Genomic DNA, 26,011 nt, shown 5'->3' with positions numbered 1-26,011 from the left:
CTATAATGTGAATTGGTCTCCCAGGATTAAATTGGTAACCATGGATACCAATTTAAAATAAGCCTGATTTAGCCCATTTATAAAAAGAGACAGTGGAATAAACAACCTTGAAAAATCCCCAACAGAACATTTTGTCTGAAAGATAATTACTTACACGGAAAGGTTGTAACAAAAATCTTAAAATTGAAATTAAATCCATTTTTATTAAAGATGTGTTCAGTCTGATTAATTCCATATTGGTGCATTATTTCAAACAAAATGTTCTTTTACCAGAGCCATGTTTGTATTTATACAATATATAAGTGTGGTGAAAGTGATCTAGATGTTTTAAAAGGGCAGAGAAACATTGCTTTGACCAGACTGGGTGAGGCTAGGTGTAGACATTAAACTGTACATGGGTTTGGGTATGACCTGATTAATTATAATGGTGATTGCATATGATATTAATTAATTTAATTGGTATTATAATAATCATTGAAATGATGAAGGTTAGAGCAGTATTGTTATGTCCGAAATGCTTCTGACTGGTCAAAGTAAATTCTATTTCAGCGGTGTGTTTTGCGCATGTGTAGAAGTTACTGGTCTAAAGGAATGCCATGGACTTCATTTATGGCACAGCATTTAATGTTTTATAATATTTGAAACAACAGTTAGAAAATGAATATCATAGTCTTGGTGTCATTCTTGGCTTTGTCGCCATGCAAAAACTTAAACCATTGAATATACTCAAATAAAACTTGGTACATATGTTGCCAGAGACCATACATACATGAACAGCAAGACTCATAACTCTGGCTTTAATAATTGAGTCATGCTACTTCTTTAATATTTTTTTATATCAGACGAGTGTTGGGCTGTTGGCGCTCATTCCACCGTGATGCTCTCTACTGTTACAGATTTGAACTACACCCACATTATTATATGTTGTATAAAATAAGCACAATGTACATTCCTTAAGAGTATTTTTTGCCCTTTCACTATTGAGCAGATTGTTTTTCATTTCACATTGCTTGAGCCCAAACCACAAAACCTTACACTATAATGCAGCCTCCAGTTTTAAGCTTGTCTGTTTTTCAGAGGTTTTGTGATAGCCTTGTTGTCAACTGAAAAAAAACGTTTATTAAAAAAACAAACCTTGATACACGTGTTTCCAAAAGCTATTCATGTGATAAGCAAATGCCATAACTCTGGCTTCTATAAGTATTGAGTAATGCCCCTTTTTGACTGAAAATCAACAGATGGGCATTGGCGTTCACTCTGCAGCATTCTTGTATTCAGAAATACTACTGTATATCCTAGATTTCTTAATGAAGTAAATTACTGCTTTATTTAAGGATATGAGTATCATGATTTATTCAAAAAAATGAGTGTAAATTGATTGTTCAAGCAACATAAGAAAATATGTAATTGGACAGAAAAGTTACAGAAATCAGACATTTTTTTTTAAGCCAGATATTAGATATCCTCCCTCAGCTCATATTCTGTGATGAAAACTGTGTATTTATTGTCCTAGCCTTGGTCTTGTTTAAGCTTTCATTAAAATCTTATCAGGCATTACACGTTGAACATCAATCTGAAATGTCCAATTTTTTCAAATACAGCTTGTTACAATTGTTGAAAATACCCAATATATGTGTGCAGCAATATATCTGCTTTCTATGATGCTTGTTAAATGTTTTTTCCCTTATAGCAAGGCCGACTGAAATTCTTGTTAAGCAAGAGAAATATGTTGAGGAGTAGGGTCAGATCAAAATACCAAATGGAACATAAGTGATATTTTTTCTCAATTCTCTTTTTTCAGTGGTCACCATTTGCCCAAGGTAAAAAGTCTGGTAAATAAGTTTTAGGGCTTTTGAAAAAATCAAAAGATTATGATTAATGAAGATTTTGACAGATATTTTCTATATAGAAAGTGCTTGAAAAACTGTATTTCAAGAATGTTTCTTATCATTTCTCATTTTCCTCTCCAGCTGAGAAAGCCCTTAACCTGAGCCAGGAAGAACTGCTGTCTAATGCGAGTACCGGCGATGAGGAGTACAACAAGGTTCTCTCCAGGTGAGTACTCCCTCGAACGTGGACTGTGTTATCTGGCCCGATCGTGACCCGACCCTGGTTGCCCAAAGCCTTCACAAAGAGTGACATTTTTTCCTGGAAATGAATAGAAGTATTGCCCAACAACATCAAGACAAGATATTGACCTTAATTTTGATATTAAACAGGAAAAGGAAATCAAATCTATAAAATGTCAGGGCATGCATACTCCATTATCGGTCGAAGTTAACTGGTTTGGGGGGCAGGGGATAGGCATGTGACCTGAACACAGGGCTTTTATTTAGTCCTGTTACTGGACTGGCCAAAATAATGAGAACAGTCTTGCTTTAAAATTTTTAAATATAGCGCTAATGAATAAATGCAGCACAATGCAAGCAGTTTTCTAGTGTGAAAAGTCTAATGTCACAATCGGAGCAACTTGGTCATTTTCTTTGAAATCAACCTTGGATGTATATGGACGGTTTAAAATGAATTTAGAATTCTTTATATTTAACTACATTGCAAGTAGATTGCTTAGTAAGTACAATTTAGGAGTAAAACGCTTCATTGTGAATCAATTCAAACTTTGTAGTGCATAGTTCTCGTTAAAACACTACAATTGATTAAAAATATTATTATTAACTTCACAAAATACTTCTAATTATGTACCAGCATACATCCAAGGTTGTTTCAGATGGAAAATGGCCGAGGTGTTGCAATTTTTAATATCTGCATCATTCTGAGGTCAATGAAAGCCCTGTATACTGGGATCAAGCTAAATGTCAGCATGGACATAGATTGGGCAATTCAAGGGCTCTTTATCTTCTGAAGTCTTATATATGTCAGCACAAAATAAATTGAGAAAAAATAAATTGAGACCTTATTGTCTTAATGAAGTTTAGCTTGATCCCTGACATGACTGATCCCTGACATACATGACTGATCCCTGACATGACTGATCCCTGACATACATGACTGATCCCTGACATGACTGATTACTCCAGCAAACTTGATAATGGTTGTGTTCTATATAGTCACTCTGTGATATTGTTAGTTCTGTTGTGAATGTTTGTGTTTGTGAAGTTTATTGTTGGAAAAAGCTAACAATCTCCGTTGAAAATGATTATCCATATATGTAACTAATTTATTGTTTCGTTTGTGCCCGATTTATTATTTCTTTGTATCAATTTTAGTTTGATAGATATAAGATTTTAAAATGTTAGCTGAATTTTAAGAATAAAAATCTAGCAGAAAAAGTATTAAAAACCCTTTCCTTAAATACTAGGCCAGTCAAGCATTTTACATGAAAAACTGGATTGAGCTAGTCTTTTTATTCAGTGTTCATCTTGTTTTAGAATCTCTTAGAATATATTTCCAAATATTTTAATAATCTTACCTTCACAATTCCCGACATGACAAATACTAATATTGTTCACCGTTGTAGTAGAAAAAGTAGTGTCTGTAACCAAGAAAAGATAACTCTATATTTTACTAACATTCACTGTTTTACCTCCCTTTTCAACTCTTCGTGCAGTCTGGGAATAAGGTAACGCAGAAGTTTGGCGCTCTGTTGCCGTATATTTCACAGTCACATTTATGCATGCTTTCCTTTTTGATTTTCCAGCATATTAATTCTGTTCCTGTCTCATTATGTACATGTATGTGCAGCCGTGTTGACTTGAAATTGCATGATCTACATTTATTACTTACTTGTGGTCTAGAATGGGTACCAAAATCATTATAAGCCAAATCCATTCAAACTTTGAACTTTACATTAAAGCTATAATGCTTATTCAATCGATCTACATCGTCTTGCTCCAAAATGGACATGGCTTTAAAATTATCTGCCATAAGCATTCTCTTTAAAGAAAAATCAATAACAAAAAGTGAGAATATTGGAATGTTTTACCCGAAATATAACATCTCCAGCAGACTTCGCTCTCACCCAGTTTGGTTTCCTTTCCCTGGTATATTCCATACCAGCTCGCTTACTAACCCCGCAACATCTGATACTGTACTAACTTATTCAACCATGTTTGATATAGGCGTGAACAGAGTTCATGTTCTATTTCTTTTTTATGGAAGTTGATCAATTTATGATCTTAAATGTATTACTTCAAAGACCACTGACTTGGTGAATAACCATCATGCCATAATGGATAAAAAATGTTGAAATTAGTTTATTTTTTTTCGTCAAATAAAATGAATCTAATATAACATAAGGAATATCCTTAGATAGAATCGACTGCCAAAGTTAAGTCTTGGGTTTGGTTAAAGTTGGCCAAAATATTTATTGATTGGTCAATATTTATCCAAAGGACAAATCAAATTGCTTTTATGTGCAAACTAGTCGAAAGTTATCCAGTTTTATACAAATGCATGCAGACAGTCTTGCATTTAATTGTCATATGAGTTTTGGATAGAATACATTTATTTTTTTTGCATGAACTTCATCTGACATTTTCATTTTTTTCAGTAAGAAATATTAGAGCTTGTATAGACATGTAGATGAAGATCCTTATTTTGTAGATATAGACTTACTAAAGATTTTCGGAGCTTATAAAGTGCATGAAAAAGAATCGTATAAGAATTCAGTACAAAAGGCATTGCACTTCCCTGCATGCTATTTACACCAATGTCATCAGGGGTCGACACTAACCATTTTCCCAAGGGATCCCGAAGTGACACCAACATCTGAAATCAGGTGTCCCTTCCTGAAATTAAGAGTCCCTTCCATTTTTTTCATTTTTTTCATTAATGTTTTAATATTAAATTGAACATACAAATCCAGTGCCTTTTACTTTTCAATTTGTAATTCAAGTATACACCATATTATACATGTTTTCAACAGCATGCAATGACAAGTTAGTTATAGCACAATGTCACCCATGTGAACCTCTGGCAATGGCAGAGAGGAAGATTTGGGTCTTAAGTCGGTAGATTGGGTTCAAAAGTGGTAGAATGTCTAAGTCACACAATGGGTACAATGTAAACAAAAACTTGATGTTGTTACTATTTTTAGATATTCGGAAAATACGCATTAAAAATGCCATGGTTCAGGGTCTTGTCAAATGTCATTGCTTTTGATTGAAAAACAGTAGGAATATTACATCTGGCTTGTGAATCAATCAGACTGCCCAACAAGTGTAGTGCATGCTGGAAGAGCAGACAACTGGAAAATAGTGTATGTTTATTTTCGCGCCAAAATGTCATTATTTTTTTATCTATTGATTGAAGATAAATAATAAAACTTTGGGAATTTTATTTCTTAAATGTTTTGATCAAGGCATAAAACAAAGAATGCTGAATAGTAGGATGGCTTCCCAGTAAACTAGTTCCGTTGGATGCCAGTCTTTTGTTCCGTAAATGTTACTGTAACAACTCGATGGTCGCATCATTAAGGCATCAAAGTCAGCAGTTTTGGCATCTTTTTGGGCGGTTCTGACATATGAGCAAACAAGTTCACCATAATTATTGTACCGATTATAAAAGTCCGTCACCTCTGACACCATTATTATTGTACCGATTATTAAAGTCTGTCACCTCTGACCTTGTTGATAATGTAAATAACAAAGCAGAAGCATCAAACCGCATGCGCACTGTGAAATGACCTGTTTATTTATAGATTCATGACGTAATTATAGTGAAAAGGTCAGCCATACTTTCGCTTTAGTGTGTGCAACATGCACTGTCAAGAAAGTTAGGGGGACCCAAATTTAGGTAATTAATTCATGAAACGCTATTTATTTATTGATATTTAGCTTTTATCGGTCAAAATTTAAGTGTCCCGACGGAATACCGGAATTTGAAGTTCAGGTGTTCCTCCCGAAATATTGGTGTCCTTGGGATCCCGGGACCCCGTTAGTGTCGAACACTGGTCATTGTAGTCCACCAAAACGCACTGTCATCCACATTCATGGCTAGTCATGTTGTTTTTACATACGCTTTGATGCTGTTTTTATTTTGCATATTTGTTTAGATGACTTTCACTAAATCTTGTTATTTGTTGGAACAATAAACTTATTTAAGGATTTGCTTTGCTAAATCAGAAAGAAAAAATTGGCTATTTCAATTTGCACAATGCAAAAACTGTTAGTTTAGGAACAGACTTGCTTTGGTAAATCAGAATTATTTTTTTTCAATTTGCACAATGTAAAAACTGTTAGTTCAGGAGCAGATATAGGAATGGTTATTAAAGTAATTATACTACAATGAGATGTCAGTTGGTACAACTTTGTAGAATATTATTAGAATGTTTTCATCTGCATCTTTATCTTATTGACAATTGTATAGCTATTTATAACTTTCGCATGAGTTTTACAAAACTTGACAATGTGTTCTATAGTGTAGCATTATTCTTCCGTTTTGTGATGTATTTTTCTGTTTTTTGCCTGCCTTAGTCCCCTGAACGTGATGCGCACATTGGGCCCAAGCACATATACACCTGCAAATAACACACAGGAGTCTTTGTCCGCGGGTACTAACCCGGATTATAAATTGTCGCCTTCAGAAGAACGTGCACGGTTAGCGGAAATGCGGTCCGCATCTAGGCAGGCCAGGTCTGTGTGCTATTTATAGATTTGAGTTTGAGTTTCTCTTTGTAGAGATTTAAGATATTTAGCTCGTCTTATATTATAGGGGAAAGAAAATGACAAGCTTTTGCGACTTTTTATTGCTGGCATTGTCACCCTAGGCAATATAGTTGTGTGATTAGGTAGTTTCCTAGAAATATCATACAGACCATTTCTAGGAAGCAGTGAGAAAAAATGTCAGAATTGCATTAAGCACCATAAATGGGTGATAATGTAGAATTCAGGGATGTGATTTGTCCTTTGATTTTCATAGATCTAATAGCTCCAGGGTCCCTGGATTTTTAAAAAAAACTAATTTAAAAAAAAAGTGAACTGGTTGTTTTTGGTTGTTTCTTTATTTGTTGAACACCCCATTTTTATAAATTTGAAGTGGAGGGGGAGGGGGACTTATAAGGGCTTCTAAAAAGCCAGTTTTGCTTCAGCAGCAATGTGCTTCACCCCCTTTGAATCCAATAGGGGGCCTAAAGCCCCCCAAAACCCATTGCCAAAATGGTTTTAGCCCTTCAGGTCAATCACATCCCTGGAATTGTAAGATGTTATATTCCAGTTATTTTAAAAAGCAAGTCAATGGCCGAAATGGAAGAATTTTGTAAAATATGTTCATAATTAATTCCAGTTTTAGCATCATTGCTATAGATGGGTAACATAGGAACTTTTGATGGAAATATAGATTAATAGTTGATTGTAACTCTGTATTTTTGCCTACTAATGTATTCAATGTTTGCAGTGTGAATGGGTAATACAACTGGTGCATGATATAACTAGCAATGCCATGTCAGTACAGATGTTGTATGGATGTTGTCTGATTGTTGTACTACAACTGTCTCCCTGTTTTTTGCTGTTTTTGCCCCTGTCCTGTATGTCTTTGTGTTCCCAACTGTGTATTATTGTCTGTGCCCGTTGTCAGCTTATTCAGAAATATTAATATATATTACTTTGTATACAGATAGTTACCATACAGAATATTTTTTTTGTGTTTGATTTTACTGAATGACATTTTTTGTTAGTTTTTTGTTTAGATAAAATGGCATTTCTAAAGCATAAACTAGGAAAATAAGTGTTCCACAAAGGGAATTTAAGAGTTGCTTAAAAAGTATCACAAACCTTTGTCCTTACTTTAGATGATAAAAGTATCAGCAGAAGAGTTCACACACAATACAATTTTATTAATGTGAAATATTAGTACAAAAACTGGTAAAATATCAGCATAAAAATGACAAAAATATTAACATCCAATTCATGTATTGATCTCAAACAATGATGCAAGTATTTTACCATAATAAAAGTATTTATAAGTCAAGGTATAGTCTTTGAAGGTCAAGGTCTCATCTTCAAAGGTCAAGGTCTAGTCTTTGAAGGTCAAGGTCTCATCTTTGAAGTTCATGGTTTCATCTTTCAGAATGAAGGACCTTGAGGATGATGCTATAAGAGCACAGGCTGTCATCGCGAAAGCTCAGGAACTTCAGAATGATAGCTCCAAGTCCACCACAAATCAGAATGGCGAGTCAAATGTGAGTATAAGCACAGCGGTTAAAGTCTCACATGATTGTTATAAACCAGCAGCCAATTGTATAAAACGCTTGGATAAGATGTTCACAGATAATCTATTGGCTTGTTGACTCATTTAATCGAGTTGATTGGTTAGTAGTTATTATTTTATAACAGGTATTATACCATTGGCTGGAGGTAGTTATGTATATTTAATGTCTATAACGTGTTTCCAAAGATATAAATTTACATCGTGCAGTTAGCATGCCACCAATCCTCCGTTCTGGCTGTGCAAAGTCATTGTACATACTGTGAAAACTTTGTATGCTTTCTTATGATTGCAAGTTACAAATTATATCTATCTTTCAAATCATCTCTTTTTTTTTGTATGTAAAATTTATCTAGCATGTTGTGTTCTGAGAACTCCATCTTGATGTTTTAACATATGATAACCTTATTGAATAAAACTGCACAAAACATTCATGGAGATAAAAAATGGTCCTTGCTGCACAGATTTTAAGAATGAATAGAAATCAGTTAAATCTTTACACAATATCTGATGCCTTTTCTCACAACCTATTTAACCATCATAACAATTATAATATCACAAGAGCTAGACGTGTATTTTTTATGTGTATTTCTTCGCATGCCAACACTAACCCCAGGCCAGTAACAAGGTAACTTGCATGAGCACCCCTGGCGACTCCCCTAAGCTTGTAATAACCCGACGCACGGGAGACACCTCTGTCCGGGAATCTTCCCGTGTCCTCGACGAGAAAGTCTCGCATAAAACTGTCGAGGTTATGGACGAAAAGACTGGCAGACCTACCATACAGACTCTGCAACTTGTGCAGAAAGTTATAGAAACTGAGGTGTGAATTTTGATGGAAAACAGGGCGCTTTGGGTTGTTAATCCTCATCATTTGTTTCCCAATGTTCGGGTCAGCATGGGACCTCTCAGTCAAGCTTTGCTTTATTGTAAATAAATCTTTTGTGCTTCATGGTTTTCAGATGTTTAATTCATTTGTCTTTTGTACAGCTTTTTACTGTTAAAGGTAGTATTTGACCTTGTTTGCTGCAGAAACTCGAAATTTCCTTTTCAGTATCTGTGTTTGTTGTGGCCAATATTTCCTTTATATGTATCTCTTCACAGCCTCGTGCTTGTTTTTGGTGTAAAATCATTGAAAAAAAGTAAAAATATAAAAAAAATATAAGAAAGCGTGTTTGTTGTATATGCTGGCTTAAAGATTTCTTTTATTAGGGTCATGTTTGGTTTCACACACAATGTCATGACAAATATCAGCAAGTATCTTATTTACAAAAAATTCACACACAAAATATCTGATCATTCTTTAACCTTTTTTTTTGGACAGTTAGAATAAAAAACCAGTGCACTTTTCTAAGCTAAAAATTTGTTTCAATTTGAAGATGCTAACTAGACCAATGCAAATGAACTTAAACAAGTAATATTTCTGTATGTAATGCTTTCATTATGAAGCCATTTTCAGTGTGATCTAGTATCTGTCCATCAAATCATCATGCATGTGGTGTGTGGCTTTAGTGTAGATCTTATGGTGATTTGTTTTGTAATGGTGCTTATATTTCGAAAGAAAAATATTGCAAGTTTAAGACATTTTCAAACGCAACTTACGATTAATCCTACTTTATATATTGCAGCTTACACATATTTCTTGTATCAGAATGTTAAAATGGCACACTATGGGTGCATGCTTGCCTATTTTACACAACATGTATCCCTCACATATCTATTTCCAGGTAGAGGTCACCAAAAGACAAATTATTGAGCTCAATTTAGATGATTCAAACAATCCTAGTGAAAATAGGTAAGAGTAAACCTGTACTGGAATCTTTGACAAACATAAAGGCTTAGAGCAGTCGAAACATGAGACTGCAGCATGCATATTACTTTAAACTTTCTTAATTATGGTTACTTGTATAAACAATTGTTGCTAATGGTGATAAACACAATGATGATGATGATGATGATGATGATGATGATGATGATGATGATGATGATGATGATGATATTCATCTTCATCAACATCATCATCATCATCGTCAAGATTATTATAAAATGAATTATGATAATTGAGACTATGATCAAATGATGATGATGATGATAATGATCATCATCAAATGATGATGATGATGATGCATTTATCTTAACAGTCTTTTACCTTTCAGGTAGTAACAGCTGTATATATTGGTATGAATGTTGATTTTCTACATTGAGTGAATGCCAGCCAAATGGTTCATAAGCAGTTGTTCACCAAGAAGGCATATCAGCTGCTGCAAGTCTACAAGAGAGTGTTTCGAAAAGGGACGTTTGCAATAAGAAGAATTTCGTAGGGTTTTATTTGCATTCATGAATATGTGAAATTTGAAATTTCACTAAAAAATACAACAGGACTAGGTTGATTAATGTTTGGTGTTCAAATATATTCCACTTGTTGTTTTTGGTTGAAGCAGATTTGTTTGACAAAGAGGTTTGGGGGCGATTTTAAAGCTATTTTAGAGTTGGATGGAAAGTTATGTTGTGGCCTACTTCATGCTACGTTGAATGGTGTGCAGTTGTTATTCTTTAAACATCCTGTGCTTGCTGGGGCCATTTTCACTGATGTCTTGAAGCTAAGTTTGAGACAAACAAATTCTTAAATATTTCAAAATATTTTTATATGCTTTATTTTGTCATAAAATATTCAAACAACCTTAGAACATGTTCTGTTAAACAAGTTAATGTTCTTCCAATCAAATGTTATGAAGAATATCAGTTTTGAGTCTTCAGTCTCAAGCTTAGACTTAAAATTTTAATGAATATGGACCCAGAAAATAGTTTTATATGGAAAAAAAACTGTGTTAAGTAAGCTTTTAAGCTTATCTTGTAGTTATCATGTCAACTGCAGTTATTTTTGTATTGAATCTTACTTAAATTGAGCTGCATATACTGGTCAGCACAAGCATATGATGGAAAAGACTTAAATATGACAGTGTTTTTTGTGTTCAAAGGTGATGAAAGGATTATGATGTATAAATATTACATTTATGTGATATTTTTGGACATATTTTATACCCCTATTTATATCTACTATTCATTTAGACTTTTGTGATCTGTTTTCAAGGTTTTTGCAATGTTTGAGTTTGTGTTTTGTTTGACTAAGGAATTTGGTTCCTAAATATCATAGTTACTTATGTTATTACCTTTCAGAAAGATGATGTAACTTCATATTTACACATTTAAAGAATTTCCTGTAATCTGATTGGTTGATGTTGATGATTTTGAACATAGTTAATGAAATTTCTGCGATCTGATTGGCTGATGTCTTTCATTTGAACACATTTGATGAATTTCCTGCAATCTGATTGGCTGATGTCTTTCATTTGAACACATTTGATGAATTTCCTGCAATTTAATCGACTGAAGTCATTTTATTTTTGATGGTAAAAACTAATTTTGTAGACATATTATTGCATTAACCACATAGTTTTATGAATAGGAATTTGTGGCAGTCAGTATTTTAACTGTATTCAAGATATACCTAAGATATAACAACACTTTTTTTCAAATTAAAAAATGTAAAAATACACATGAAATGAGAAATGTAATCGACAATGTTCTTAGGTTCAGCTGTGTTAGGTAATAACCAAAGATATAGGGCCAAAGGCATGTCTATTAAGAAAATTCAAAATGTTAGTGTAAGATTTCACATTCACTTCATATACTTTCTGCAATATTTTAATTGTATGCTTAAAAGCCTGATCCTTACTTCAAGTTATATAAACCCTAGCCATATACTGCTGGCCTAAAACAACCATATATTTCAGTCTAGTCCACAAAATCATGCGGAAATCGTGTCCACTAACTGATTCACAGATGACGTTCACTCTTTTATTCATATGTTACAAATTATTTACAGTTATATAATGCAAAAGTTATTTATTTAACAACTTCTTTATTTTAAATTGTATTTTAATTTTATTTTTTTATGATTTAGTTGTTTTATCCTATTATCATATATGGTTGATAATCATGGTGAAGATTTTACCCCGATTTTTATTCCCATTTCAAGTCAAAGAATAAACAGCCATTGAAAGAAAGATTTTTCATTCCTTAGCTTTAAGAGTCAATATGATTGTCATGATTATTGTACGTTTTATTTTGTGTAGGAGATAGCAACTTATAATATCTGACACAATCTTGAGGAAAAGGCACAAATCAGTCATGAACAAAGAAACATATCAAATTATCAGAAAGTATTGCATATTTTGCTTGTGTATAGAAGCCCTTTATTTCTGTATTTGCATTTAGTTTATGTCCTTTAATTGTTTTAGAAACAACCCTGTAGAATTGGTTTACTGGCTCATTTTCAGCAGAATTTTAAATAAGAGTATATGTGAAGTAATCTAGATTGTTTATTATTCTGTTTAATATGTGGTTTCACTTTTTGTCAGAAATCCTAATAAGCTGCATTTACATTTTGGTGTTGGAACATATTGTACTAAAGTATGAATATAGGTTGAAAAACAACATAACTAATGGTATGTTCTGCATTTTGATTGAAATTTAAAGGCTGGAAATTTCTATAGCGTTTAAGATCAATTGAATGGGTCAGAATTTCTTCATACTGTTAAAATTAAAATATAATGCAATCAAGATCTATTGTACTTATTTTGCATACATTTTTATGAGATTTTTACATTGTTAAACAATTATTTTGTTTTCTTTTGCTTTTAGTTGTATTTAGCATCATTTTCTTAATTTCCATTTTTCGAAAATGTGAAAAAAAAGAACTTCTTTTGGCTTATATGCTAGGCAAGGGGTCCATCATATAGATTCCAACCCAAGATCTCTTTTCTAGGAGAGATTTTCAAGAGTAAATGTTGTACTGCACTGTTGAAAATATCTTCTAGGCCAGAATTCTCAGCTTGTAGTCTTGATGAAGATGCAGTCTGGGCCCATTTTCTTGACACATCTAAAGCGTAACAAGCGTAGTATCTTGTTCAATTAAGCCAATTTACTAACTTCAGCATGACTTTAAAAAATAAAAAATTATCTTGAATATGATTATTTTTTAAAAATATCTCAGAACTCTTCAAAATGAGAATACTACACAAATCAATACAAACAAAAAAGGAACACTGTTACAAGGCAGTTAAGATGTTTCGAAAATTTGGGGTCAGATTATTATGCTACTATAGAGATTGGTAATCAGTTATTTGTAATGGTTGTGTCCTTCATCGTGCTTTCTTGTTTTAACCCTCGCAAAACAAAATTACATATGACCTGGAATACATTATATGTCTTCTTAACATTCTGGCTTTTCTCAATTATTAATCAGTTATCTCCTGTGGCCCGTTTAGGATCATCATCTTGATTAACAGACAAAAAAGCATTGATTCGTTTTCCATTTCCCTGACTTGTTTTGAATTTGCAAAATAGTGATCAGAGGACACTTAAATACCTGTATGATGATCTTTAATGGAACAGGCCCAAAGTTTTTCTGTTTGGTACATGTTCATGATTATAAGCCTTTTTTGTTGTTTAAAAATGAATAAAATATTTGTAACGTAACATGCCGTGTAAGAGTATCCATGTGATGGAATGGACTATGTTTGTGTGATTCAATCTTATAAGGAATATAGGATCTTTTGTAAGAAATTATACTTTTGTATGACACAGACAGTACTAGTTTATTCCATAAGCACTGCCATGTCTGTTTTCTAACCTCTACAACTGCCTGTACAGATTGTACCTTTTTTTGACATTATTACCAGAAAGTACAGGCAAAGACTTAAGATCTGAGAGATCATGTGTTATTTCATTATAAGGATTGTAGAGTTGAGAAAATCAATGAAGATCCATAGAGCATATAAGGTGAATTTCTGTGTAAGATTGAAGTTTATTTCACTGGGTGATCATAGCACATAACATATAAATTTATGTGGTCCCGAGTGAAATCAGTTTTGATTTTGCACCGAAATTCAGCAACTTTCCTGTATACTTAACATTATAAAAATATGTCACATTTAATTGGCATTTATTAAAAAATCATATGATATACATCAATTCGTTTCATCATTTCAGTAATCATATTGTTTTTAAACAGAATAGAAAAAAAAAAAATACATAACATTTCTTATTATTTAAATCATGTTTTTTTCTGAAAAAGATTATAAAATTCAAAGCTCTGAAGATGCAATATTTTACCCATATATAAATCATGTTTTACTTTGTAATGAGGATTATATAATTCAGAAAAAATATACTTAAAATACAATGTCTGATCCATGTACATCATGAGTGCATGTTCTGTGCCCTAAAAACATGTAGCATGTCGGAACATTTCCATGTGTTACTTCAATCTGGTCTTGGGCTGATTTCTCGAATAATCTTAAATCTGTTATAGTACTGTTAGATGGCTTGGTTAAACTAATCCCAAAATGTTTTTAACATGTACCTTTAAGCCATTTTACTGTTAAGATAATTGCAGCCAACTTAATTATGTTCAGAGAAATTGGGTTTAAAATAGATTTTTTGAAAGGGTTTAAACTGGTTGTTTTCAAGATTTTTAGAGGATTTAACCCCTGGCCCCAATTTCTCGAAGCTTCCTAAGCTTAAAGAATTTAAGTAACTTTGTTCAATTAGCTAAATGCATTTGATTCTGATAATAAAAATGGTGTATTGTCCCAAAACTCTTAACCAAGTAAATATTACACAAATAATAGAAACCCAAAATAGCGAGCTTAGCTTAATCCTGTTATAAGGGACTTGAGAAGTTTCGAGAAACTGGGGCCTGTTCTTGTTTGTCATTGACATGCTCGGGTGTGGCCATATGTTATGCTCTATTATCATGATGATTACTATTATAATACATGTAGATCTGTACAGTTAAAATCAATAAAATATTATGATCCAAGCATGTTGTTGTATATATGGTCCTGGTTTTGTATCCAGAAAGAAACCATTCTAATTTCATCTCTCCTTGACACTTTAAAAAATGGCTTCAGAGGACACTTAACGGAAAGGAAGACGTTCTTACATGCTATAGAACAAATAACATGCCTAGCCATTGTTCATCAATTGTTAAGAAGTAAAAGCTCTTGAAAACAAGAGCTGTCAAAGGAATTCGACATATAGCCATTATTTGGGCCTATACTATAAGTGGGTACTAAATATGGGTTTAGTAAGTGACTCGATATGGGATATATGGGGCATATTAAATATGGTTTCCTGTGCCAGTATTTCCCATATCGTCTCGCCTACTAACCGTGTAACACTATATAGATCACATCAAATTGGAAAAGAGATGCCATTTTGGTACCATTTAGGTTTAATGACCCAATATGGAAAAATATTGGGTCACCATGTAACCAGTCCTTGACCAATTGCGCTGTGTCATTTATGATGGAGGCGTGAGTTAGATAGCCTTTAGTATATAACATTTTCATAACAACCTCCCCATGCAGTTTGGAAATATTAATTGCTACCATTTATAAAGAGTGTGGTATAAACAGGAGATAGTCACTGCAAGAGAATAACGAGCACTAGATATCTTTCAATTGAATGATGTAGGTGAATGGCTTTATCATGTTTACCGTATTGAAATCCTTGTATCCATTATAAAAGGGATCATCCCCTGTTAGTGTTCAAACTGCCTACCAAGTATGAGGTTCATAGGCCCAAGTTTTTATCAGTTATTGACCTTAACCTTTGACCCACTGACCTCAAAAATGTTAGGGTTCATCTACTGCTCATGACCAACCTGCCTACCAAGTTTGAAGTCCCTAGGCCCTGGCACTTTAGCTGTTGATCAGAAACACATTTTCACCTTAAGGACTCCACAAACTTGACTTTTGACCCACTGACTACAAAATCAATAGTGTTCAACTGCTGGTCAGGCTCAACCTGCCTACTAAGTTGAGGTCCTTGGGCCCCAGTGTTCTTAGTAATTGATAAGAAACATACCAGCCATTGTAAATACAGTTTCTGCCGATTCAAGGATCATAACACATGACTGGTTATCAAACCTTACCAAGATAATATCTCCATTCACATTCTGGACAAATTTGGTGATGATTGGACTAATGCTTGTAGAGTTATTGACTGGACAAGAGCAATTTTAGGCAATTCTATAATTAAAGGGCAATAACTCTTTGGAGACTTAAGCAATTTGGCTAGTTACTGAACTCTTCTGAGGTTTTATGCCCATATATGTTCTGACCAAATTTTGGAGATGATTGGAAAAATGCTTATAAAGTGATTGTTCGCATAAGACCAATTTTAGGTAATTTCTATACAGTCTAAACTTGATATGTTCAAGTCGTCAGGACCTAGGAAAAAAGTTCGAGATAACGAATATTCGACATATCCAAAGTACAAACAATAGCACCAAACACATTTGAGTCTGGTTAATGTCTAATGTTTCGTCTGCAATTCAATGGTCTTTTTATTTAAAAAAATGAATTATTTGTGTTGTATACCGGTAACTTCTATGAAAAGGTCGACCAGTGCAGTGGAACTTTCTGTGTCTATTTCAGATTGTTATCAAATCAATTAAATCTATGTTTTATACAAGAATGAAAAACACACAAGCTGGCAATAAATGTCTCTTTAATAAAAACCTAAACAAACAACTTTCAATATTCACACTTAACCAACTATCCTCCAATTATGACAGTTTGTTATTTTGACATGCACAGTAATTTAGTGCCATGCAGCAAACCGTCAGAATTGTTTTATATAGAATAAGAAGGAATAAATTCAGGACCAGGGAAAAAGTTTGACACAACTGGAAAATAGAGATATCAGATGTTGACATAGCGAGTGGACTGTAATTAAAGGCCACTAACTATGGAGAAACTCGAGCGATATGGCTGGTTATTGAACTTGTCAAATATATTATGCCCATATAATTCGGTCATGATTGGACAAAGGGTTATAAGGTTATTTATCAGATAACATACTGGATGCTGAATTTGGCAAGAGGACCACCTTAGGAACACTAAGAAGTTCTATATAAGGACTTTTAGTGAAAAGTAGCCCAGCCCCTGGCGGCCATGTTCCACAAATCAACATGGGTGAGGAATTTGATAGGTCACCTAAGGAACATGCAGTAAAATTATTTTAAAATTGGAACTGCCTATTCTGAGGAGAAGATTTTCAAAGTTTTCCACATATATACATCGAGGGGTGAATGCGAAAAGGTTCTAAGTGACATTAAATAAAGAAGCAGATAGAACCTTTTCGCTTTCACCCCTCGACATACATATAGTGAAAAGAAGCCACACACCCTGGAGGCCATGTTTTTTATAAGTCAACATGAGGTTGAAATTTGATAGAGGGTCACCTAAGGATCTTTTTTGTGATTTTTTTTTTAAAATTAGCCCAGCAGATTCTGAGAAGATTTTGAAAGCTTTCCAAATTCTAGATATATTTAGTGAAAAGTAGCTCTGCTCCCTTGGCGGCCAGATTGTTTATTTTCAAATCAACATAAAGAAATTTGATAGAGGGTCACCATAGAATCATTTATGTGAAATAATTTTGAAAACAGATCAGCAGTTTCTGAGATTTTCTTTTTGGTTGCCAGACTTCTGCTTGGAATCATTTTAATTGAAGGAATCAGGAAGAGAAGTTTTTCAAAGTTTCTATGAAGACATAAAACGTGAAAAGTAGCCCTATTTTATAATTGGGCCCGCAGTTTCTGAGAAGAGTTTTCTTTCTTGTTTTCCAAACCAAAATAAATTAAAGGAATTTGATACAGGGTCACTTAAGGAACATTATGAGAAATAATTTTGAAATCAGGGCAGCAGTTTCTGAGAAAAATATTTTTCCTTTCTTTGTCATGGCAACCAGATTTCCGCATGGAAACAAAATCTGTGTTCAGGTGACCTAGCAATATGTTATATGACCTTGTTGTTATTCCTGTTCACCAAGCATACAACAGAAAACAATTCAAGTACACTTTGGGAGTATTTATTGTTGGCGCACATTAAAAAGATAAAGACAGTATGTTTAGGGGTAACTGGAATTATTGTGCCGATTATTCTATTTTTAACAATGGATTAAAAACATCATATTTAAGGCTCTTTGACATACAACATTGCTATTTAAGCCATGTTTTCTGTTGTTCCAGGTCCTTTATTATAAACAGCCACAAGTCTGATTCTAGATTAAGACACAGAAAAGCACTTATTTAAATTACAAAGAATCATTTTTATTCCATTTGTTTAATTACATCACTAGAAATTAAATTCAGCAAATTTCAACATCAATACCCATCTAGAAGCAAAGTTACAATAAAATGAAGATCTGCAGTTTTGCTGCTTGAATCTGAACTCAGACATGAGATTGTTCATAATCATGGCCCCTGTAGTCTAGATTGTGAAATATTTGGAACACCAAATAACAGAAAATACCCCGAGCACAAAACTAAGAACTAAAAATAAACCACAATACAACAACATATTTTATTATACAGCCAAAAAATACATAGAGAACACATATATCACATTTTTTTTATTACTTTTCACATGCAAAAACCCCTTTGAAACAGAGTTAAAAAAACAAATGTGTTTAAAATAAAGTTACAAATTAATTCACTAAGAATCAATGAATAAAAAACGAAGTGATCCTGGCCAGTGGTTACTGAGATGGTACAACAGAAAAAAGGAGATCATTCATGATCAATTGGTGGCAAAATGTGAATGCTAAAAAGTGTGTGAAATATGACTTGCGTAATGTAAGAAATGATGAATATTTCTTTTTGTTTTGTTTTTTTAAGCAAAAATAAGAGAAAATCCAATATGGCTGCCAGTCAGCCATTTTGAATCCGATTGGAAAATTATTAATGTCAAGCACCACAAGTGCTCATGACTATAAGTGCCAAATAGTGTAAAGATGCAACACAAACTCCAAAAAAAATGAACAGTCTAGGGTTTATTAACTGTTATGTGAGTGAGGCAAGGTAAAAGAAAGCAATGCAATTATGTTCTGGTGACTGCATTTAGACAAGAATCTCTATGTGCACTGCATGTTAAAAAAATATAAAAGGTCTGTAACTCTGAAAAACAGATATAAAAGTTTTTAATTTTTTTACCCCATAGAAGTCTGACCAACGAATTGTTGATGTGTTGCTAAGGGCATCCCATTAACCATAATGTCATATTTTTATTATGTGCAGTCCTATTGTGATATCAATATCATTTCAAAGTGTGATTTGTATTTAAATAAATTATAAAACAAACCATAATTTTAAACATTCAAAAATTAGAACAACCCAAATCATAATTCAGATATTTAACATTAGAGATTATCACATTTGTATTCATTCTCTTGTTTTTTAAGCATTTATTTGCTTTGGCAGTAGGGCCACCGGCCCATAACAATGTACACAGAGGCACAATATAAATAATATACAACATTAAACACACAACTTTACAATAAAACCGTGTTTATAACAAACATTCCCACTTTAACATGAAAAATACGCATTTGAGAGTTCAATAACATATTTGAATATGTATCAGGGTATACATTCATACATAATCAATAAGACTAACCTAAAAATGTTTCCAAGCTCAGGCCATAAATAATTGTTTTCGTGTTTAGCATCAACACTTTATGAAACCCTATCTAGCTATCCCAAAAATACAAACAAACCCCTGAAATACTAAATGAGTGGCATCCTATTAAAACCATATACACCAGAGCCTCCTTATTCCATTCTGGACCATTCTCATTTGTTATATAGATTTCCACTGCAAAGTGAGTTCAAATAAAACTTGTACTCAAGTGTGTTGATCATGGGAATCAGACAGAGTGAATCATTTTCTGATATCAAAATGCCAAGAATACAAGTTCAAAGTATTAAACATGTTCCTTACACTAGTGTTTTGTAGTTGAAATCATAGTTAAAGGAAATAAAAAATATTCCTTAAAAGCGTTTATCATATAAAATGTTGGTGTTTTTTCCCCAAATATGAAGCCCAACACCTATCCGTCCGGGGATGCCTAACATAGAAACAATTTGGTAAGGCATAATCTGACACAAGAATTTTTTTCAGAGCAGCGACATGCCTCTAAATACACTTTATTATAAAACACATCATGATAAGGCACATAGCTCTATGAGGAGATGGTCATTTCTTATGAAAAGTATGTCAGGCATTACAAACATCATGGTGCTAATGTGTACCAAGGGCAGGTAACTCTAAGATGTGTAATCCATTAGTCACATTAAGTATGTCAGGCACTACAACACATGATGGTGATAATGTGTACCAAGGGCAGTTAACTCTAAGATGTGTAATCCATTGGTGTCCAAGTGTAGTCTCTAAAATTGTGGGAGAAGTTTGTGCCACAAAGTCCAATATAGGTAAAGTAAAATTGAAGTATGGGGGCACACAACACTAACAATTATGAATATGTCGCTGAACAAAAAAAAATATGACAAGCATTGATAAACTTTATGGTGACAATAAGAATAAAGTTTCAAAACAATCCCTATTAACTTCAATACACCAACAGAGTAGATCTTAGTTAAAGGGCTCATAATTCTTGAAGCAAATTGCTCTAACTGATGACAAATACATTAGTCACTAGTTCTCTTATTCTGATCATACCTGTTAAGTTTCAGATCATTCTCTCATAAACTGTGGAAGGCGTCCACATACATACCCAATGTACTTTTGTAGTAAAAGGGCCATAACTCTTGAAAAACTGATAAAACATGTTCAAATCACGTCAAGGTGATAATGTGTACCAAGTTTCAGAATAATCCGTCAAAATCAGTAGTAGAAATAAGCTCCAAAAACTTTTTGTAACTGTATGGTGACTCCAATACACCTGCCTTCAAATTTTGTTGCGTGTGTGTGCAATAAAAAATGAGACACTCCACAACACAACCTGTGTGAATCAATCATCATTCTATTGGAAAACTAGTGATTTAAAATGACACAATAAACATGTGACCTATACATGATTCAGTTGACAGTTGATATGTATAGCATAGTATATGTGATATCCCCAGCAAAAGGCCATAATGAGTCCAATAGAGGTCAAAGTGGAGAATTCTTTCATTCTTTGCCATGTTTTCTGCTTCATAAACAGCATGTTTTTGAATTAAGATCACTTGTTACTACAAACCTTGTTTTATAAGAAGTGGTTTTTCATCTTCCATTTTAACTTCTAACTTGATACTTCCTTGTTCAGTGCAAAAAAATACAAAAAAATAAAAAGGACGGGTAATCCAAGATAATGTTTTCCAACAAAAAACACATTTTAATTACTGAGGAATAATAATAGTACTCTTCCAAATTGCAAACTGGAACCTTTATACATAAGACTGATAAAGAGTTTTAAAGGAACTAGACACCAAATGCTACAATTGCAAGAAAAAAAGAAAATTGTCAAAAACGTAAATAAAATTGATAATGTTGTGCACAATGCATTTAATCTTACTTACTGATTCATCACGTCTCTTAAGACTTTTGTATCTTTCACAGATTTTGCAAATTTTTCCAACTCGAAATTTACTGGGTTGTCTACCACGTATAAATATAGCAGTAAATTCAAAGCTAGCATGATGGTATAAGTAACTGTACTATCACTTGACTTATACATGTTAAGAATAAACACTATGAACTGGAAAACCATTATGCACCATTTCAAAATGGGTCAACTGAAACAGCAACAAAATATTCTTTTTATCATGTAAAATGGTGTAGTATCGGCCTCATGCTAGCTTATATTGACAGCTCTATGCTTGTTTTGAGGAAATACTGATTTTGCTGCTTTGGCATCTGGTGTCTAGTCCCTTTAAGATAAAATGATAAAAACAGAATGAGAGGTTAAAACACCGTGGTAACACAATACACAGCGAGGGCCAATTTTATCGTATTACGCTTGAAAATTGACAGTATTTTAAAACATAATCTGAAAAAAAACTTGAAAATAAGATTTATCCTGACTATCTGGTGAATTTTGGCATCATTTTGAAAATTGAAATAAGTATAACCGGTATCCTTGTTTCTTCAAAAGCATTAATGACATTTATTTTTATTTTTACTTTATTACACAAAAGTAATGCAATTCAGAATGAAAGACAAAAAGCATGTAGCCACTAAAAACAAACTGCTCAAAGTCCAAGACAAAATAATGACTAAATCACAAGAACTCTTTCACAAGGTCATAGTTGGAAATTTCTGGCCACTTCATAAAAATGTTTTTAACTTCATTCATATCAATTTCTGTGACATCTCGCAGAGCAATAAGGATGTCAACAAGATGTCCTAATCTTTTCAAACAGCCAGGGGTATCTCTGTTTATCACATAGACCAGACAGGAAACCAACTTGTTATGTATTCGCTCCACTGCTTCTGGGTCTTTGAGAGTACACCGATCTGAAAACAAATAAAAACAATAAGGCCACAAAATAATAAAATCTGACCATGAATGAGAAAGGTATGGACTGGACACAAATAGGACAGACCGGCAAACACATTTTGATAGATGGGTAGGTACATGTAGGAAGGGTGAGTGGGGTTTTGATGGATGGGCATGTAGAGAGGGTGAGTGGGTATTTGATAGATGGGCATGTAGGAAGGGTGAGTGGGTATTTGATAGATGGGCATGTAGGAAGGGTGAGTGGGTTCTGGTAGAAAGGGTGAGTGGGTTTTTGAATGATGGGCATGTTGGGAGAGTGAGTGGGTATTTGATGGATGGGCATGTAGGGAGAGTGAGTGGGGATTTGATAGATGAGCATGTAGGGAGAGTGAGTGGGTATTTGATGGATGGGCATGTAAGAAGGGTGAGTGGGTATTTGATAGATGGGCATGTAGCGAGGGTGATTAGGTTTTGGTAGGGAGGGTGAGTGGGGATTTGATAGATAAGCATGTTGGGAGAGTGAGTGGGTTTTTGATGGATTGGCATGTAGGAAGGGTGAGCGCGGATTTGATTGATGGGCATGTAGGAAGAGTGAGTGGGTTTTGGTAGGGAGGGTGAGTGGGAATTTGATAGATGAGCATGTTGGGAGAGTGAGTGGGTTTTGGTAGGGAGAATGAGTGGGGATTTGATAGATGAGCATGTTGCGAGAGTGAGTGGGTTTTGGTAGGGAGGGTGAGTGGGAATTTGATAGATGAGCATGTAGGAAGAGTGAGTGGGTTTTGGTAGGGAGGGTGAGTGGGGATTTGATAGATGAGCATGTTGGGAGAGTGAGTGGGTTTTTGATGGATGGGCATGTAAGAAGGGTGAGTGGGTATTTGATAGATGGGCATGTAGCGAGGGTGATTGGGTTTTGGTAGGGAGGGTGAGTGGGGATTTGATAGATAAGCATGTTGGGAGAGTGAGTGGGTTTTTGATGGATTGGCATGTAGGAAGGGTGAGCGCGGATTTGATTGATGATAGATGAGCATGTTGGGAGAGTGAGTGGGTTTTGATGGATTGGCATGTAGGAAGGGTGAGCGCGGATTTGATTGATGGGCATGGAGGAAGAGTGAGTGGGTTTTTGATAGATGGACATGTAGGAAGAGTGAGTGGATTTTGGTAGGGAGGGTGAGTGGGGTTTTAAATGATTTGCATGTTGGGAGAGTGAGCGGGGATTTGATAGATGAGCATGTAGGGAGGGTGAGTGGGTTTTTGATAGATGGGCATGTAAGGAGAGTGAGTGGATTTTTGATGGATGGGCATGTAGTGAGAGTGAGGGGATTTGATAGATGAGCATGTAGGTAGGGTGAGTGGGTTTTTGATGGATGGGCATGTAGGGAGAGTGAGGGGATTTGATTGTTGGGCATGTAGGGAGAGTGAGAGGATTTGATTGATGGGCATGTAGGGAGAGTGAGGGGATTTGATAGATGGGCATGTACGAAAGGTGAGTGGGTTTTTGATGGATGGGCATGTAGGGAGAGTGAGGGGATTTGATTGATGGGCATGTAGGGAGGGTGAGTGGGTTTTTGATGGATGGGCATGTAGGGAGAGTAAGGGGATTTGATAGATGAGCATGTAGGTAGGGTGAGTGGGTTTTTGATGGATGGGCATGTAGGGAGAGTGAGGGGATTTGATAGATGGGCATGAAGGAAAGGTGAGTGGGTTTTTGATGGATGGGCATGTAGGGAGAGTAAGGGGATTTGATTGATGGGCATGTAGGGAGAGTGAGAGGATTTGATTGATGGGCATGTAGGGAGAGTGAGGGGATTTGATTGATGGGCATGTAGGGAGAGTGAGGGGATTTGATAGATGGGCATGTAGGAAAGGTGAGTGGGTTTTTGATGGATGGGCATGTAGGGAGAGTGAGGGGATTTGATTGATGGGCATGTAGGGAGGGTGAGTGGGTTTTTGATGGATGGGCATGTAGGGAGAGTGAGGGGATTTGATAGATGAGCATGTAGGGAGGGTGAGTGGGTTTTTGATGGATTGGCATGTAGGGAGAGTGAGGGGATTTGATAGATGAGCATGTAGGGAGGGTGAGTGGGTTTTTGATGGATGGGCATGTAGGGAGAGTAAGGGGATTTGATTGATGGGCATGTAGGGAGAGTGAGGGGATTTGATTGATGGGCATGTAGGGAGGGTAAGTGGGGGTTTGATGGATGGGCATGTAGGGAGAGTAAGGGGTTTGATTGATGGTCATGTAGGGAGGGTAAGTGGGGTTTTGATGGATGGGCATGTAGGGAGAGTGAGGGGTTTGATAGATGAGCATGTAGGGAGGGTGAGTGGGTTTTTGATAGATGGACATGTAGGGAGAGTGGGGGGATTTGATTGATTGGCATGTAGGGAGGTTGAGTGGGTTTTTGATGGATGGGCATGTAGGAAGGGTGAGGGGATTAATCTGATGGGCATGTAGGAAGGGTGAGTGGGTTTTTGATGGATGGCCATGTTGGGAGAGTGAGGGTTTTTGATTGATGGGCATGTACAAAGGGTGAGTGGGTTTTTGATGGATGGCCATGTTGGGAGAGTGAAGGGATTTGATTAATGGGCATGTAGGAAGGGTGAGTGGGTTTTTGATGGATGGGCATGTTGGGAGAGTGAAGGGATTTGATTGATGGGCATGTACGAAGAGTGAGTGGGTTTTTGATGGATGGCCATGTTGGGAGAGTGAAGGGATTTGATTGATGGGCATGTACGAAGGGTGAGTGGGTTTTTGATGGATGGCCATGTTGGGAGAGTGAGGGGATTTGATTGATGGGCATGTACGAAGGGTGAGTGGGTTTTTGATGGATGGGCATGTTGGGAGAGTGAAGGGATTTGATTGATTGGCATGTACGAAGGATGAGTGGGTTTTTGATGGATGGGCATGTTGGGAGAGTGAAGGGATTTGATTGATGGGCATGTACGAAGGGTGAGTGGGTTTTTGATGGATGGCCATGTTGGGAGAGTGAAGGGATTTGATTGATGGGCATGTACGAAGGGTGAGTGGGTTTTTGATGGATGGCCATGTTGGGAGAGTGAGGGGATTTGAATGATGGGCATGTACGAAGGGTGAGTGGGTTTTTGATGGATGGGCATGTTGGGAGAGTGAAGGGATTTGATTGATGGGCATGTACGAAGGGTGAGTGGGTTTTTGATGGATGGCCATGTTGGGAGAGTGAAGGGATTTGATTGATGGGCATGTAGGAAGGGTGAGTAGGTTTTTGATGGATGGCCATGTTGGGAGAGTGAGGGTTTTTGATTGATGGGCATGTACGAAGGGTGAGTGGGTTTTTGATGGATGGCCATGTTGGGAGAGTGAAGGGATTTGATTGATGGGCATGTACGAAGGGTGAGTGGGTTTTTGATGGATGGCCATGTTGGAAGAGTGAGGGTTTTTGATTGATGGGCATGTACGAAGGGTGAGTGGGTTTTTGATGGATGGCCATTTTGGGAGAGTGAGAGTTTTTGATGGATGGGCATG

The 26,011-nt window shown here is 35.2% G+C and overlaps 2 protein-coding genes across 18 annotated transcripts in view; one reads left to right on the top strand and one right to left on the bottom strand.

Moving 5' to 3' along the window:
• The window catches only part of LOC128205520 (protein scribble homolog), an 82,860-nt gene extending 67,814 nt beyond the window's left edge, over positions 1–15,046 (top strand). For 8 of the 17 annotated variants that reach the window (XM_052907237.1, XM_052907233.1, XM_052907248.1 and 5 more), the window contains 7 exons: positions 1,971–2,055; positions 3,566–3,577; positions 6,432–6,590; positions 8,023–8,134; positions 8,777–8,983; positions 9,888–9,955; positions 10,317–15,046. In XM_052907237.1, the coding sequence (XP_052763197.1) occupies positions 1,971–2,055; positions 3,566–3,577; positions 6,432–6,590; positions 8,023–8,134; positions 8,777–8,983; positions 9,888–9,955; positions 10,317–10,320 (647 nt within the window). In that variant the 3' untranslated portion in view covers positions 10,321–15,046. The remainder of the gene's footprint in view (positions 1–1,970; positions 2,056–3,565; positions 3,578–6,431; positions 6,591–8,022; positions 8,135–8,776; positions 8,984–9,887; positions 9,956–10,316) is intronic. The other 9 variants (XM_052907235.1, XM_052907232.1, XM_052907241.1 and 6 more) reach the window with 6 other exon arrangements.
• A 3,051-nt stretch (positions 15,047–18,097) lies between these two features.
• LOC128205521 (uncharacterized) overlaps positions 18,098–26,011 on the bottom strand; it is a 29,550-nt gene continuing 21,636 nt past the window's right edge. The window contains exon 7 of the mRNA XM_052907249.1: positions 18,098–22,529. Within this exon, the coding sequence (XP_052763209.1) occupies positions 22,294–22,529 (236 nt within the window). The 3' untranslated portion in view covers positions 18,098–22,293. The remainder of the gene's footprint in view (positions 22,530–26,011) is intronic.

This window comes from Mya arenaria, chromosome 10, assembly GCF_026914265.1.
Source record: "Mya arenaria isolate MELC-2E11 chromosome 10, ASM2691426v1".
In the NCBI taxonomy this organism is placed as follows: Eukaryota; Metazoa; Mollusca; class Bivalvia; order Myida; family Myidae; genus Mya; species Mya arenaria.
The sequence above is the reverse complement of the archived record's forward strand: the minus strand, read 5'-3'. Positions and strand labels throughout refer to the sequence as shown.